At 37.1% G+C, this 14755-nt stretch overlaps 1 protein-coding gene across 1 annotated transcript in view; it reads right to left on the bottom strand.

Annotated features, from left to right (window-relative positions):
- Positions 1-14479, bottom strand: part of EGFL6 (EGF like domain multiple 6) — a 39167-nt gene extending 24688 nt beyond the window's left edge. The window contains exons 1-3 of the mRNA XM_072414458.1: positions 14161-14479; positions 2245-2354; positions 88-180 (exon numbers count right to left, since the gene is read on the bottom strand). Coding sequence (XP_072270559.1) covers positions 88-180; positions 2245-2354; positions 14161-14234 — 277 coding nt within the window. The 5' untranslated portion in view covers positions 14235-14479. The remainder of the gene's footprint in view (positions 1-87; positions 181-2244; positions 2355-14160) is intronic.
- Between the last annotated feature and the right edge of the window lie 276 nt (positions 14480-14755).

Raw genomic sequence — 14755 nt, 5'->3', positions numbered from 1 at the left:
GTTACTACAGTATTACAGGATGGATGAAATCAAATCACCATTTTAATAATGTAAGGTTCAGAATGGGTCTATACATTGGGTACATACCTTGATTGCAGTTCCTTCCAGTAAATCCAGGAAAACATTTGCACTTGTTTGGTCCCACACATTCACCGTGCTTACAACCTTCCTCACACACAGCTAAGGAATGAAACAAAAATGTATCAATAAGTAATAATTAAAGTGCAGGCTGTAAAAAATGATCATGTTTAACCTTTCCCTTTGCATGTGTACTTTTAAAATAAGGACTTGAGAAAAATGAATGATGATGAGATGAGCCATGGACAGAAGGGCCATCAGGTAATTTCATGTCTATGGCTGCATCAAACACCTTTCAGAGAAAACAAAAAATGGAAGGTAAGACAACCTTGCCTGACTTCTACTGTTCCCACCTCTCCTTGCAGATGCCAGAACATCCCACTGCTCCTTGTTCCTGTGATCACAGCTCTTCTAAAATTATATACATGTACACTTTTGGTCACATCCACCATGAATGTTTATAAAGTACTATGTAATGGATCACTAGAGAGGTAGTGTACTACCTTTTTCTTTTCAATATAATTCAAAAAGGTATATAGTACATTTGCTAAATGAGGTTACATTTTATAGTTACAAATTATAAAAAAGACATTTTTGTAAATGTTTAAGTTTAGAATTCCATCAGTTCCTACAACCGATGTAGAAAGTTGTATCTAGTTTCTCCTAACATTAACACTAAAGCATCTAAGATTGGAAATATGAGTATACAGTATATGCTTGTGTTTTATTAGACTCTAACTCTAAACCCAAGTGTGTATATTGGATTACATGGGTAGGTGAGTACCTTGGAATAATATTTTGGTAATAGTTTAAACCACAGCAGACTAATCATAAATACATGGACACAGTGAAACTAGATATGGAATTACCGTAAATGCACTGATAAGTAAGAGAAGTACTTGTGTCATCAGATCATATCATAAATAGACATTAAATACTGTTGAACTGGTAAGAGGATTAAATGATACCCTCTAGAAAAAGTGAGTGTTTGCAGGCCACGTGTACAGGTCAAAGCTAACCATATGTCATATCTCTGTTTCTACGTATCAAATACATTGATATAGATTGACAGGCTCCAGGATTAAATATATGATCTGGGGCCCATGTCTAATTTTTGTTCCTTATATGCAGTCCTTTTGTAGAAATGTTTTTTCTTTATTATAGGCAGGAAAGAAAAAAAAATATTTGCATATTACTATTTTGTATACTGAGGCTTAATGCTGCGTCACCTAACTATACTTCTTTTTTAACTTCTTCTTAGTTCTTTAACTTTTGATGTTGTTTTCCATAACTCAAAACATAAAGATAAACACATATACATGCAACAGTCAGACCAGTGACTTTCCACAATGAGACTGAGTTACTAAACACTGTTTAAATCTTTACATTAATGTACATTTAGAATTGTAAATAAGGTACCCAAGCTATTCTCCAATCTAGATTAATGTTTTACTTTAATCATCCAATCATGTATAAGCAATATATTATTTGCCTTGAGTGAACAAAGATTCACCCTTTTTCACTAAACTTTGTAAACATACACTTTGCTAACAGTCTCTGCTCTTTTAGCAAATCTGTTAGGGTTGTTTTCCTAGCAAAATGTACATTCACTTTGCAAAGTATTTTTTGTTGAATAAGGTAAAGCTGTGCCCTCTTTGAATACCAGCCAAAAGTAGACCCTATACATTTTTTGAACTATTCTTACAAAAACACATTTGACTGACAGCTGCATTGTTTTGTACTGATTAGTTCCTAGAACAATCTGCAGGTCAGGACTGTCAGAAAAAGCTCATTTCTGGTGCTGGGAGCTATCAAGCATTACATTATTAATTAGGTCTACAGCTTATAGCAATCAATGGGTAGAGCTATAGGATGAGCTATTGGGTTCATTCTTCATCTCTGTGCTGGTGACAATTGTAACTATAACAATACAGAAGATACATCAAAAACTTTACCAGAGTTTTTTTGTTTTCCCCACTAAAACAAAAAGTGTGTTGGATATGTATACAATTCAAGTGCTCAACTTTTTTTAAATTAAATTCTAGCATTTTGTTTAAATATTAATTGAATGTTGTTTTATTGATTTGTTTGGTCTTTGCTAGCACTACTAGATGAACAATTACACAAAGAGCAGAATTCACCAAAAGGTTTGAGCAATAGACCTACCTTCACAGTGTCCTTTGTGGTTTCGTTTCCATCCATAGCAGCATTCTGTTTTAGTTCCATATCGACATAAACCAGCTGTGTTTGAAGATGATACAAGTTGTCTGTGTCCTCTTGAGTTGCATAATTATAAAAAAAATAATAATATTCAATTGAAACATTTTGAAATGTCAGAGTACAACTTTTACTTCCTTTTCAAGAAAAAAAATCTGGTGTGGAGTAACCCATTATACTTGGATTAGTTAGAAGTGATGACCTGTAAATAATTTAGTACCCATTCATAAAAAAACTTTCTGCTCACCACTTTTATAATACCAGCTTCAAAAGGGTATTTTTTATAGTGGTGAATAATCAGCACTTTTCATTTTATTGGTGAACAACCTGTTTGCTCTTTAATGAGTACGCTCCTTTATGTTTTACAAAAACAAGGTATGCATATGTAACTCTTATTTTTATACATTATTTCTAATTACATTTAGTCACATCAGAAAGTCTACCCTACATTTACAGTGAGGCTCTAGCTCAGGGGTCAGTAAACTTTTTTGGCTACTAGGCCATTTTAGGAGGTCAAGAAGGCACAGATGGCTCCACCCCCCACCACGAACACCCCTGAAGGAAAATACCTCTTCTCCGCAATGCATACGCAGGGGAGCTAATGTCCCCTTACCACGGCAGCGGAAGTGTTAACGCCGGCCGCGGTAAATAGGGAACAGAAGCATAACAAGGAGGCTCAAGAGCGGGGAGTTGCCGACCCCTGCCAGCCAGGATTAGGCCAGATCGACCAGGGGGGCATTAGGCCGGAACAGACTACTGGCTGGGCCGTACCTGGCCTAAAGGCCGAAGTTTGCCTACCCCTGCTCCAGCTAAAGGAAAACCTTTAATTGATCCCATTTCACAGTGTCTGCTTGACTACAAGTCAAAGATTTCAATCCTTTCAAATTCAAAACTGTAATCTGAATTGCTTTCAAGTTTTACACCTATCACTATAGAGAGAGAAAAACTGCATATATACAAAATTATAAACCTACTTAATAGGATTTAATATTTAAATAACATAGTTTGTGCCTTTACTTGGCCAAATGCATGGTTTAAATTCATTGCTTAAGCTACTCATAGGCTAATCCCCAGGACAGAATGAACTCCTGGGTGCATGTCATCCCAGCTTGGCCAATAAGGATGGCTGAAGATTGAAACCAGTAGGAGGAGAATAAAGAAGGCGGTGGTGCCCACGACAGAATGGGCACAGGTGAATGTAATTAAGAAATAGCAGTCAAGAAAGTAAGTTTATTTCAAGGTTCCTTCTGCAATAAAGGACCCACCTGGTCGCCATTTTTATTGCTAGAATTTTTTTTTCCATTTTAAAGCATGTTCCAAACCAGAACCAGACCAAAAAAAATTACTAGGACTTGATCATTGTCCCAAAGATCAATTGTTTCGTATTAAATTCACATACCAGTCTGGTGTAGGACACTGGCACACAACTGATGAAGCAAGAGACAAACTTGTTGTCATTTTGTTATATAATACTTGACAACACTTAAAATATTATGCCTACTTCCATCCTGTCATGAAAAATTGTGAATGGAGTGGGAGCCTCCTTCGTTTTTGCCGCATAGGCATATTATTGATTAATGTGCCCCTATTTACCACAAGCTTTAGCCTATATATACTTCGACAAAGACTGATTCACTCTCCTAATGGTCTACTAACCAAAATAACATGCTAGAAAAAGTTACTGATGTTTTTGTTTGGAGACAGGAAGTTTTAAAGCAAAACAACTGCATTTACACTATAAATGGATGCATAGAAAAAATAAATTAACAAATGGAACTGAGAATTCCCAAGTTAATATAATGAAATCACCAAGCTGTCCTTCAGGGCTTTTGCAGTTCTCTTATCTTTTAAAGTCGCCATGAGGAAACAATATATGATCAGTGGAAGGATTATGCAGGAAAAGGTTAGAGTGGTGTTAAAGTGTTCGGTTACTTCTTAATAATTTGTTAATGCCTTGAAATCAGCAGATTTGTAGTAAAAAAAAGTACGTTTTGTGATGATTATATTTTCATTGGACATCTGGATTCCCACAAATCACTAAAGTGTTGATATACAAAAAGCATGTTTTGCTAAGCCCTCTTTTAGGGGAGCTGAAAAGAAGAGAGGAAAGAAGTCAATGCATATTTTTATTATCTCTTCTTGATGTATACCAGGCATTGCTGAACAGATGTTGAAAACAAGGAATTATTTTCCCTATACTAAAACACAGTGTCCCATAAAAATGTAAAAAAAATGGTAATACAGGTCAGTTTTTAGTTTTCAATCCATAAACTGCAAATATGAAATGAAAATATGTTATTCCCACCCTTAAATGGATTTTTATGAAAAGATTAACAGAAGTTAGCATATCCTTGTCACATTTACCTCTTCCTCTTTAAAGTGCAGGCGCATGCAGCCAGTTTTGACCCAAGGGACGCCTGCTCTCCCAAGTTTTATTAGTTTCGACCACCCCGATGGCCAATCAGGAAATAGTCTTTTAATCATCTCTGGCCATTTAGCTAGCTCAGACCCAGCACTCCGCGTTTATGCAACGTGTCTCAACTAGTGCCGAGCCCCCTAGCTCTGCTGAGCACTTCCTTTACAGTTGCTGTTTAATTCAGTGCTCTCCCTTTCCAGCTCCTGTGTTAACCCCTTATTGCCCTGTCTGGTGTTTCCCTGCCTGTTCCCTTGTTCTGTTCAAGTGTTCCTCTGTGTCTGCAGTAATCCCTGTGTCTCTCGTGTCATTTGTGCCTTCTGTAGTTTCCAGTGTCCCCTGTGTTCCCTCTGTCTGCAGTGGCCCCTGTGTCACTGGTGTCTATTTTCTGCATCCCTGATATTTGATCACTGGCTTGTAACCTGACCCCTCTTGTTCGCTACCTGCATGGACCCCGGCCTTCCTTGACAATTCTTCTGTTAGTGATTTGGTACCGTATATATTCCTGCCCACCCTGGTGTGCCCAAGGATGGCAGCCTGGCAGTAACCAGCAGCGCAACATCCTCACCACTTGAGGCTCTGGAGAAGACCTGGTTACTGGTTAGACTCTGCGCCTTGGCCCTTCTCAGGGCTCACACCATTTCTGTGCAAGCGGTAGCCCCCCTAGTGGCCCTGTCTCTCCCAACGTGACAATCCTAGGGTGTTCTGCATGCAAATGTGGTCAATCCAGAAAAACACTAATATGTCAGGTCTAATTTTATAAAGCTCTCCAAGACTGATGCCTATCATGGGAGAATTCAGACAAAATACAATACCCCAAAATTTACATAAGTGTTGCTTTAGGTGTAAGCTCATCAATTTAGAGTCAACTGTAAATTTGAAACCAAGAAATAATCTACTAAATCTAGAATGTGTGGCAACACCTAATATGTGCTCCATTTACATGTTTGTGCAAGTTCTGCAAGCATGTTTGTGCCTGTACTTGGGGATGAGGCTTTGAAAATATTTTACAATTTTTGTATTATTAATATATCATATTATTAAACACCTTTTACCATTTTCAAAGCTATCACAAGGAGATATTAAGCCAATCGAGATGAATAAACACAAACGGTGTCCGGGCCCTATTAGTACTTAGCACTTCCAGGTTCATTCATCACAGAGAGAGTAGAGAATGGATGTTCCTCAACCCGGGTTTTAAGAACTAGCCATTAGCTTTTACTTCTAGCCCTGTTTACCATATTCAATGCATATTACCACCACAGTAGCCACAATAAAGGTCAATAGGCTATATACTATTTCTAAAATTTTATTCACAGCTAGGACTATAGGTTAGGCAAAATCTGCTCCCATTTTTTTTTTTTTTTTTTTTTATAAATGTGGTGTGATAATAACAGAGAATAATTTCTATTCCCAACTGTTTTAAATATACTCTATTTAATATTTTTAATGGAAATGTGTCCAGGCATGATGGCTCAAAGCTAAATTCCAGGCAAATATATTAAAAAGAGCTGTACGTTCATTGCTGTTAATATATGTGAATGCCAAATAAATCTATCAAGTTTCCTTTGCAAAAGTGGATTATACAAATTTTTTTGGTTTGTTTTTAAAGACAAACTCATTAGGATCCAGTTGTGAAAAAATGTAAAAATCATTAAAGTACATGAATTGGTCTTGATATTAGCCTCTTCTAATTACACACAAAACAGTTCTAAGACTGAAGAGGAAAGTGGAGAGTAGAAGTAAATTAAGCTCCCCTAACCTGCATAGACTGTGAATATACTAAGCAACAAATAATGAGTGGGGGGTTTTGATCTTGAAGTGCTGCTGTAGTTTGGATAACAAAATTACCTGCAGAGGATTACAACAACCTCCCCTCCAAATCATATACATACTGTATCTGTTCCCACTCTTTCAAGCATCTTTACCAAAAGATTGGAGATTTGGCACTGCTTTTCTTGTGTATGTGTGTACAAATCTCCATTATTATATGGAAAAGATATATTTTATTCATCCCAATGATGGATGAATAAAATATGGCTTTCGAAATGAAGGGAAAATAATTTAAAAAAAAAGAATATCTATGCTGTTGATATTTTATACACATACACAGTAATTGTAATGTTAAAACAGAAAATAGTTAAAAATGCATGCTAAATGAAAAAGCATTTTAACTTTCATTTAAGCCATTTGAGCTATACTTCTCATAAAGCAAAAATGGCATTAAACTTCTGGTTCTGGTTTGAAAACTAATCAGATCAATCACAAATGTTTGATTTCAGTGAGTTGGAAAAGCATGGGGTCTGTCTGCTAAACAATCAGAGCCTGTTTGCATTGAATTGTGCTGTTCAGAATTACTTATATCACCCTGGTGATCTAATAGAATTCTAATTTCATTTGGTGAGGAACTCAGAATTCCTTAAATAAATAAAAGAAGAACAATTTAACTGCTGAACACCTACAATCAACCTCACTATGCAAACACTGTTACTTAAGAAAATGTTGGGATAAGAACCACAAACGTATGTGTTGAAAGACAAACTAATTTGTTATACAATATGTTATTATATTAAAAAGTATAACCTCAGAACAAATTCTTGAAGATCTAAGAAACGATAAAAGGGTTTTATTGACTTGTCTACTGTACTGAGTGTTTACAACAGGTACTTATGCATACCATTGTTGCCATCACCTCTTTGTAATGTGAGACATACACCATGAACAGCTGTTCTACAACATAAAAAGCATAGCAATTTTATAAATGTACTCATCACTCTGCAATAATAACAAAGGACTATTACCAAAGTCTGTTACTAAAGTAAATAAACTTAGTACTCTGATAACCTGCTCTCAAATGCAGTTACAGTCTGTTAGTTTATAACCAAATCACAGGTAATTAGGTGTTATCTGAGATGACTGTCACAAATGATAAAAGCCTATTGGGTTCAATTGTCTTCTAGCTGCTGTTCCCTTTTTTTTAAGATAGAAATTGCAACTTATGTCACTAAAGCTACGTACACACTTCCAATCATTATAGTCGGAAAACGAACGACGAACGTTCCTGCAGGATATATATGAACGATCGTATAGCACCGATCCTGCACATAGAGGTAACGACACGATCGTTCGTAGATATTGTACACACAATAGATACGATCGTTTAAGCGATAGAGGAACTATGTGCACGACAGGAAAGTGAACGGACGTTCGTTCATCACGCATGCTCTGAACATGGACGATCAATGAACGACCGTACACACGAACGATGTTCAACGATCGTCGCCCAATCCGATCCGCCGGTCCGGTCGTTCGTTTCCAACAATTTTCCTCGTTCGTCAGCGTCGTTGGTTACTTTTTTACGAACGATTTTTTGCCCAATCGATCGTTCGTCGTTCGATTGGAACGATAAAAATTGGAAGTGTGTACGCACCTTAACTCTGCCAAATATATAAAGCCACAAACACAGGCAATGATAATATAGCTTAGTGACAACATCAAATCTGTTCAAATCACGTCAGCAGTGCCTTTGAGGATTTCACACTCCAGATATAAAGAACATCTAGTCCACAGTAGAGGAATGTATAGACACATCCTAATGTGACAAATCAGAATAAGTGTACTGATATTTTCAGAGTATCTTTTAGGAACAATCACCATTCCTAGACATTCCTTAAAATATAGCAAACCTTAAAACTTTCAAAATCTAGTCTAAGAACCCATAATTTAAATTTAGATTGAACATACAATTTCTTGAGCCTTCCTCTGTCATGGGCGCGGCCATCTTCTTCCTTTTTCTATTACTTGTTTAGATCTTGATTGGCTGGGCTGGGACAAAGAAACGTCCACATAGGCAGCAACCTGCGATTTTAGCATTTTAGGGGAGCGATCAGGCATGTAAGTATGTTTTTTTTCAGTTGTCTACATCACCTGTCCCTTTTGCTAATAAAACCCCGACTGGCTGCAAATTTTAAAGTGAACTCTGGTTTCACTTTACCAAGAGTTGCACTTTTAATTGCAGCCAGTGTAAGTAGCACTACATTTTCATCAGTTATGTCATTTAGATGCTTGTTAGCTATGCCTAATATGCTTTTATTCATCATGAATTAACTGCATGTTAACTTTAGAAAAAAAAAAAAATTCTGGTATTATTTTTCCTTGCATTTATATAAGGCCAACATAATATTCAGCACTATACAAAGTCCATAGTCTTGTCACTAGCTGTCCCTCAAGGAGGCTCACAATCTAACGTCATACAGTATGTCATTACAACAGTCTATGGACAATTTTGAGGGGAAGCCAGTTGACCTAACTGCATATTTTTGGTATGTAGGATGTGTTAAGTGTTAAGGATAAGTTATTTTACTGCCAGACAGGAAGATACCCGAGCACTATGTAGTATGTTTATAGAGATAAATTGAGTTATTTCTTAAGTTGTGCAAGAGAATTCAGATTTACATCAGATGTTATGTTTATTCCTTTGTCTACATACAAGTGTGCAGATATGGATTGTATATTTGTATAGCAGACTGAGTTTCTTGACAATAAATAGTTTTTTCAAAACACAAAGTGTGTACCATAGCATTTATACCACAATACTAAAATACTGAATATGAGCCTTGCAAATATAATATAAAAAAGAAACATGAGTTATACCCAGGGAGGTCGCTCCAGGTTTACTTATTTTGACATATGTGTTTGTATGTTAGATTTTTATTCAAACTATGTACATCTAATGGGAAGCAAACAGATTAGAATCAGATGTCTGAATCTTTACAAGGTATCTTGTGTATTTTCTTCCTCCTCTGACATGGTTGAGTGATGTGGCCTGGTGACATGATCACGTTAGTACATGTAAGCTATTTTGACAGTAATATGATCATAGAATGATGTCCACTATGAAATGTGACAGCTTAGTCCAGCTGTTGTGTTTTAAAAGACCTAAGGCTGTTCTGCTTATTTGTGTACAATGCTGGTATTTATGTATTAAGGCTTTTTTTCTGACAATGTGGCAATATGTAATGATTTATCAATTCACATTATCTTTTAGTCTAAAATGAAAATCGGTTCATAAAATCTTAGAATCGGAGGAATCATTATCCAGTGGAATACAGAGATGCAGAAGCTCTTCTCTCTAAGGAATGCAGATTATGTAGCTGGATGATGTAACTAGTGATGTCATGTTCACAGGCGAGATCTGTAATATCATCCCAGTGGATATATACCACTGCAAAATCCAGAATACTTAGTGACATCTCAGGCTCACATTTGGAAAATTGTCTGTGTTAGAATCTGTGTGGTCTTCCTTTAGGCTTCTGACGTCAATTTGCTTCTGAGATCATGTAGAAGTAATTGAAAAGTTTTTGACCTGCAGCTATCCTTCTTGTGACCTGCACTTAACCTGCTACAAGCAGCAGCATAGATTTGTATAGAAGTACAAATTCCACTTGAGACAAACAAAAGCCTATTGACACAGACCTTTGTAATGTTAAACAGCAACATCTCGCAGCACTTCTCAGATATATTTTCAATGTCATATCATTAGGCAAGAGGCAAACTACTACAAAGGTCTGCTGCCCCTGAAATCTGCAGAATTTGTTTGAAGCTGACAACTAATGCCCACTCAGCCCACTAATGCCTACCTAATAAAAACATTTGGGTAAAATTTAAGTTTAAAGTAGTCCTAAACCTCAAAAGTAAAATTTAATATATTGCAGCTCACCAGTTCTTAGTGTGAGCCATCTCAGCCATGTCTTGGCTGTTTTTTTAAGGCTTTATTCTGCACATACAAAACAAATACCTGCTGATCCTAAAGCAGACCTAAACTCAAGGTTTTTACTTTACATAAAGGGTAGACAACCCTTTTATATAAAGTAAAAATATTCTTTTGTAACACCCTTTTGCCCAGAAATACCCCGGGGTATCTACGTCACACATCCCGGGAGGCTCCTGGCTGCTCCTTCTGTGAAGAAGGGGCATTTTCCTTCATTAAGGGGAAAGAGATGCTGATCCCACGCATGTGCAGTGGGATCGTCTTTTTTTTCCCCAGTGGGCTACATCACCAGAATTAGAACATGCCCGGTGAAAGATTGGGTGACGTAGCCAGAAGAAGGAAGAAAGGAAGAAAAGACGGAAGATAACAGCGCCCGACGCAGAGAAGATCTCCGGGACGACACAGGACCTGATCGAGGAATGGTCCAACGTGATCGAGGGATCTGTGGGATTAAAGGTAAATTCTGCTTAAAAAGAAATGGGGTATCCTTGGTCCTTTGTACTAAACTTGAAACAATGTTACCTTACATGAACTACACAACCCTATGTATTTGTGATAAAAAGAGGGGGAGGTGTTGGTAATAATCAGTATAGCAGTCTAGGGCAGTGGTTGCCAACCTTTTCGCACCGGCAGACCACTAAATTTACCAGCTCGGGATCGCAAATGCGCATGGAAACTGGTGTCACTCAAAGGGGAAGAAACTTCCTCTTTAGTGACCTCATAATGCCAGAACCCTCCCACTCTCCCATCGCAGGTCCTGAGACACAACCCACCCACTTTCCTGAGCCTGCGATCCGTACGGGGGATGTGGTCCACGGCTCTGGCCAGTGAAAATAATGGGAATAAATCTTTAAAAATGGGAAAACTAATGCATGAATCATATCTAAGGGCTGGTAAGCTACAAGATAATACATTTTGGTTTTAAGATTCAGATATGATTTAGGCTTTCAAAGCAAACATCCACCCTAATATAGGAAAAGTATTGGAACAAGACAATTTCAAGTGTTATATACAAGGGAAGCAAATGTATCTTTGCTATTAATGTAAAACACAGCAGGTACCACAGTTACAAAACATTGCCATTCAATACTGTGATCTCAAAATTCATATTCTGCTAGGGCTTGTATCTTTACCACTGCTATGAAGGGCTCATAATCAGGTTATACTATTGTAAATAAATTTAGGAGAAACATTAGGTGCATACCATCATAAATAACTAGTTGACAATGCCTGGAAATGTATTACTACTTACTAGCTACCTATTACTCAAGAGTTAGCCCAAAACCCAACTGTTTTTGTTACACCTGCATACAGTCAACCTTATATCCCTACTCCATCCAAAACTTTGTATATATCTTTGGATGGTAATAAAAGGATAGGGAAGAGTGACTTATGTAATGTTTTTATTAATGTCTGCACTCCCTAAGCAAATCATGACTATTTCACAACTCTAAAACTGGCTGGACAATAACAAAAAATAAAGCGTAAGTGTTAAATGCTCATTTAGGTCTAGGGGGATGTAAAGATACACTTATACTTACCTTATTACCTTGTTCCCACAGGTTCCCCCTCTGTAAAACCAGTCCCCTGCAGCATCCCCTGTAAGATGCTCCATGTGGCGAATGCGGGGCACTGATATTTCCCCCTACAATATAGGACAAATAGTTTTACATTGTAATTGAGGACAGTTGGTCATCATCCTCTGGGGAAGTGCAAGGTAGAAGGATAGTAAAAGTCATTATTTTGTTCCCTCTAGATCCAAATGAACATTAACCCTCTCATTACAGGGGTAGCCTTACTGCAAGAATATTTTTTTTTTTATTTCAGAAAGTTCAGCTTGAATACTCTGGCTATCAGACATGTTTAACCTTGCCCACTATATACAGAAAAGGAACCGATGACTTAAAGCATACCTAAACTCAGAAATTTCACTTTACATAAAAGGGTAGACAACCCTTTTATGTAAGGTAAAAATTCTTGTTTTTTTTTTAAGTGCAACACCCATTGTTTTTTTTAAAAAAGTTCAGCATCGCCCCCTAATTGGAGCATGCGCAGTGAGATTGGCAAGTTTTTTTTCCAACCTACGTCACCCGATCTCGCGCTTGGCTCAGGTGATGTAGGAAGAATAACCCGGAAGAAGAGGCGAAGATGGCTCAGGGACAGATGCTGGGATGACGCGGGACTCGATGGAAGACACCTCCGGATTGATCGGACTGCCCTGCAGGATTGAAGGTAAGTGTATTTTTTTGTTTTAGGCACTTTTCAGTTTAGTTCCTCTTTAAGAATTAGAACTTTACAAAGAAAAGATATCTATTATCATTCATTGGTTCGCCCATACAAAAACCAACTTATGCTTGAATTGGTGAAATATGCCAATAGCCAGGGTTATCAGCGTTTACACAATAATTTTTTTTAAGAAACGTATGCCTTGACTATATTGTGACCGACATTTGATTTTTTTTTCTCTATGGACCTCAAGAAAATTGTTATTACAGTAGTTGTTCCAGCTTCAGGGGAAGATTGCATGCAACATGTGAAAAACAGAGTTCATACTCCTGCTTTTCAGGGCAGCAGTATTCCTGGAACATACTTGTGTTGGCTTTCAATTTATGAACATCTGGTAGAAATTATTATTTGGGTCTCTGCATCCGTTTGCACCTGCTCCCCCCCTTCCCCCTGTGAAAATAACGAACGTGTGATTTATAAACAAATATGCAGCAATTATAGTGGTGAAAAAACGTGCTACTTATTCATCCAATCAACTCTTACTTCCAGTGCATGTAATAGCATACAGCATTTGTCTACTGCTCATTTCCTGCAGCCACTTAATTGTCTAGTGCTTACAAAACTTCCATTTAATCCTGCCCAGAGCCCAGCAAGTACCTTGGCATAGAGCAGACATGTCACACACACAAAACATCACTTATAATGACAAGAGCCAGACCTGCAGCATAGCTTAACACAACCCAGAGTGTTTACTCTAGGCTGGAAATCCTTCTGCTAAATACCCACTTATATTCATTTAAATATGCAATCCAATACATTAACAAATCATAAAACTATCAAAAAAGTTTCATTGTGTGTAATGTTGATGGGGCAAAATATAGAATAAAATGTTTTGAATTTAAGAAACTGTAAAACATCACAGATCTAAAAACTAGATGAATGAGAAAAAATATGCAACTAATTCACTGAATTTAAGCAGATTTGCACATATATACAATCCTTTTTTATGTATAATATATATATATATATATATATATATATAGATATATATATATATATATAAATGGCTTTATAAGGTGCAAAGAGTGGATCTGTCCAAATACACACACATACAAAATATGCAATCTAGAGATCAGAATCTATAAACCTGAGTAGTTCACTAAAATGTATACATATATATGTAGCAGTCACAAGAATTATTTTGGAGGAGCAAAGCTAAAATCACAAAGTACTTTTATTTATTAACCAACATTTTGGTGGAGTGCACCTTTGCAAAGGTAAGCTGTGCCCCACCTAAACATAAATAAAAGTATATGACTTGAACTTTGCTCCTCCATAAAGATTTTTGTAAGTGCATTATCTGCTACATATCTATCTGTTTCAGAGAAACAATAATGGTTCTTTATTATTAGGTATGACACAATTGTTTAAATATTCATTATTTATTTACACTTACCTTGAAAACTCTGCAAACCTACTTGCAGCAGGAGTGAAATATGCACATACAGTTATCCAAAGTAGCAGCAACATGTTGGAGTTCAGTCCACCTCCTGGAAGTCTCCTTCTAAGATGATGGGTACCAGAAGATCTGTTCTGCTTACTGGTGTGTCTTATTTCATTCACTATTATTAGCCCTGCTCTGACTTGCTGTTCCCTACCAGTTACTCCATCTGTGATGTTGGTGTAACAGCAGCAGCACAAGCAATGTGAAGCAGTTCTCCTCTCTGGCTTGCCTTTTGTTGGGTGTAAGCTCTGCCTTTTTCCTGCCTTCAGCAGCTGCATGCATCACTTGGCTGTAGTGAAATTCCAGCCAGTCTGCCCTTGCAGTCATTGATGACAGAGTATGAGCTTGGTGGGTTGTGACAAGACTTTACATTGGGAGGAGTGGGCTGCAAATATATGTGAGTGTTATTACAATTAACCCCCAGGCTCCCACAATCATCTGGAAAGAGAATAGCATCAAACACTGAAATCATACAATATGGTGAAAGACTTTCCAACTTACTGTTCCTTTAAATGATCTAAATAGTGCAATTGTTATACTAATGTAT

Source organism: Pyxicephalus adspersus, chromosome 1 (genome assembly GCF_032062135.1).
Source record: "Pyxicephalus adspersus chromosome 1, UCB_Pads_2.0, whole genome shotgun sequence".
In the NCBI taxonomy this organism is placed as follows: domain Eukaryota; kingdom Metazoa; phylum Chordata; class Amphibia; order Anura; family Pyxicephalidae; genus Pyxicephalus; species Pyxicephalus adspersus.
The sequence above is the reverse complement of the archived record's forward strand: the minus strand, read 5'-3'. Positions and strand labels throughout refer to the sequence as shown.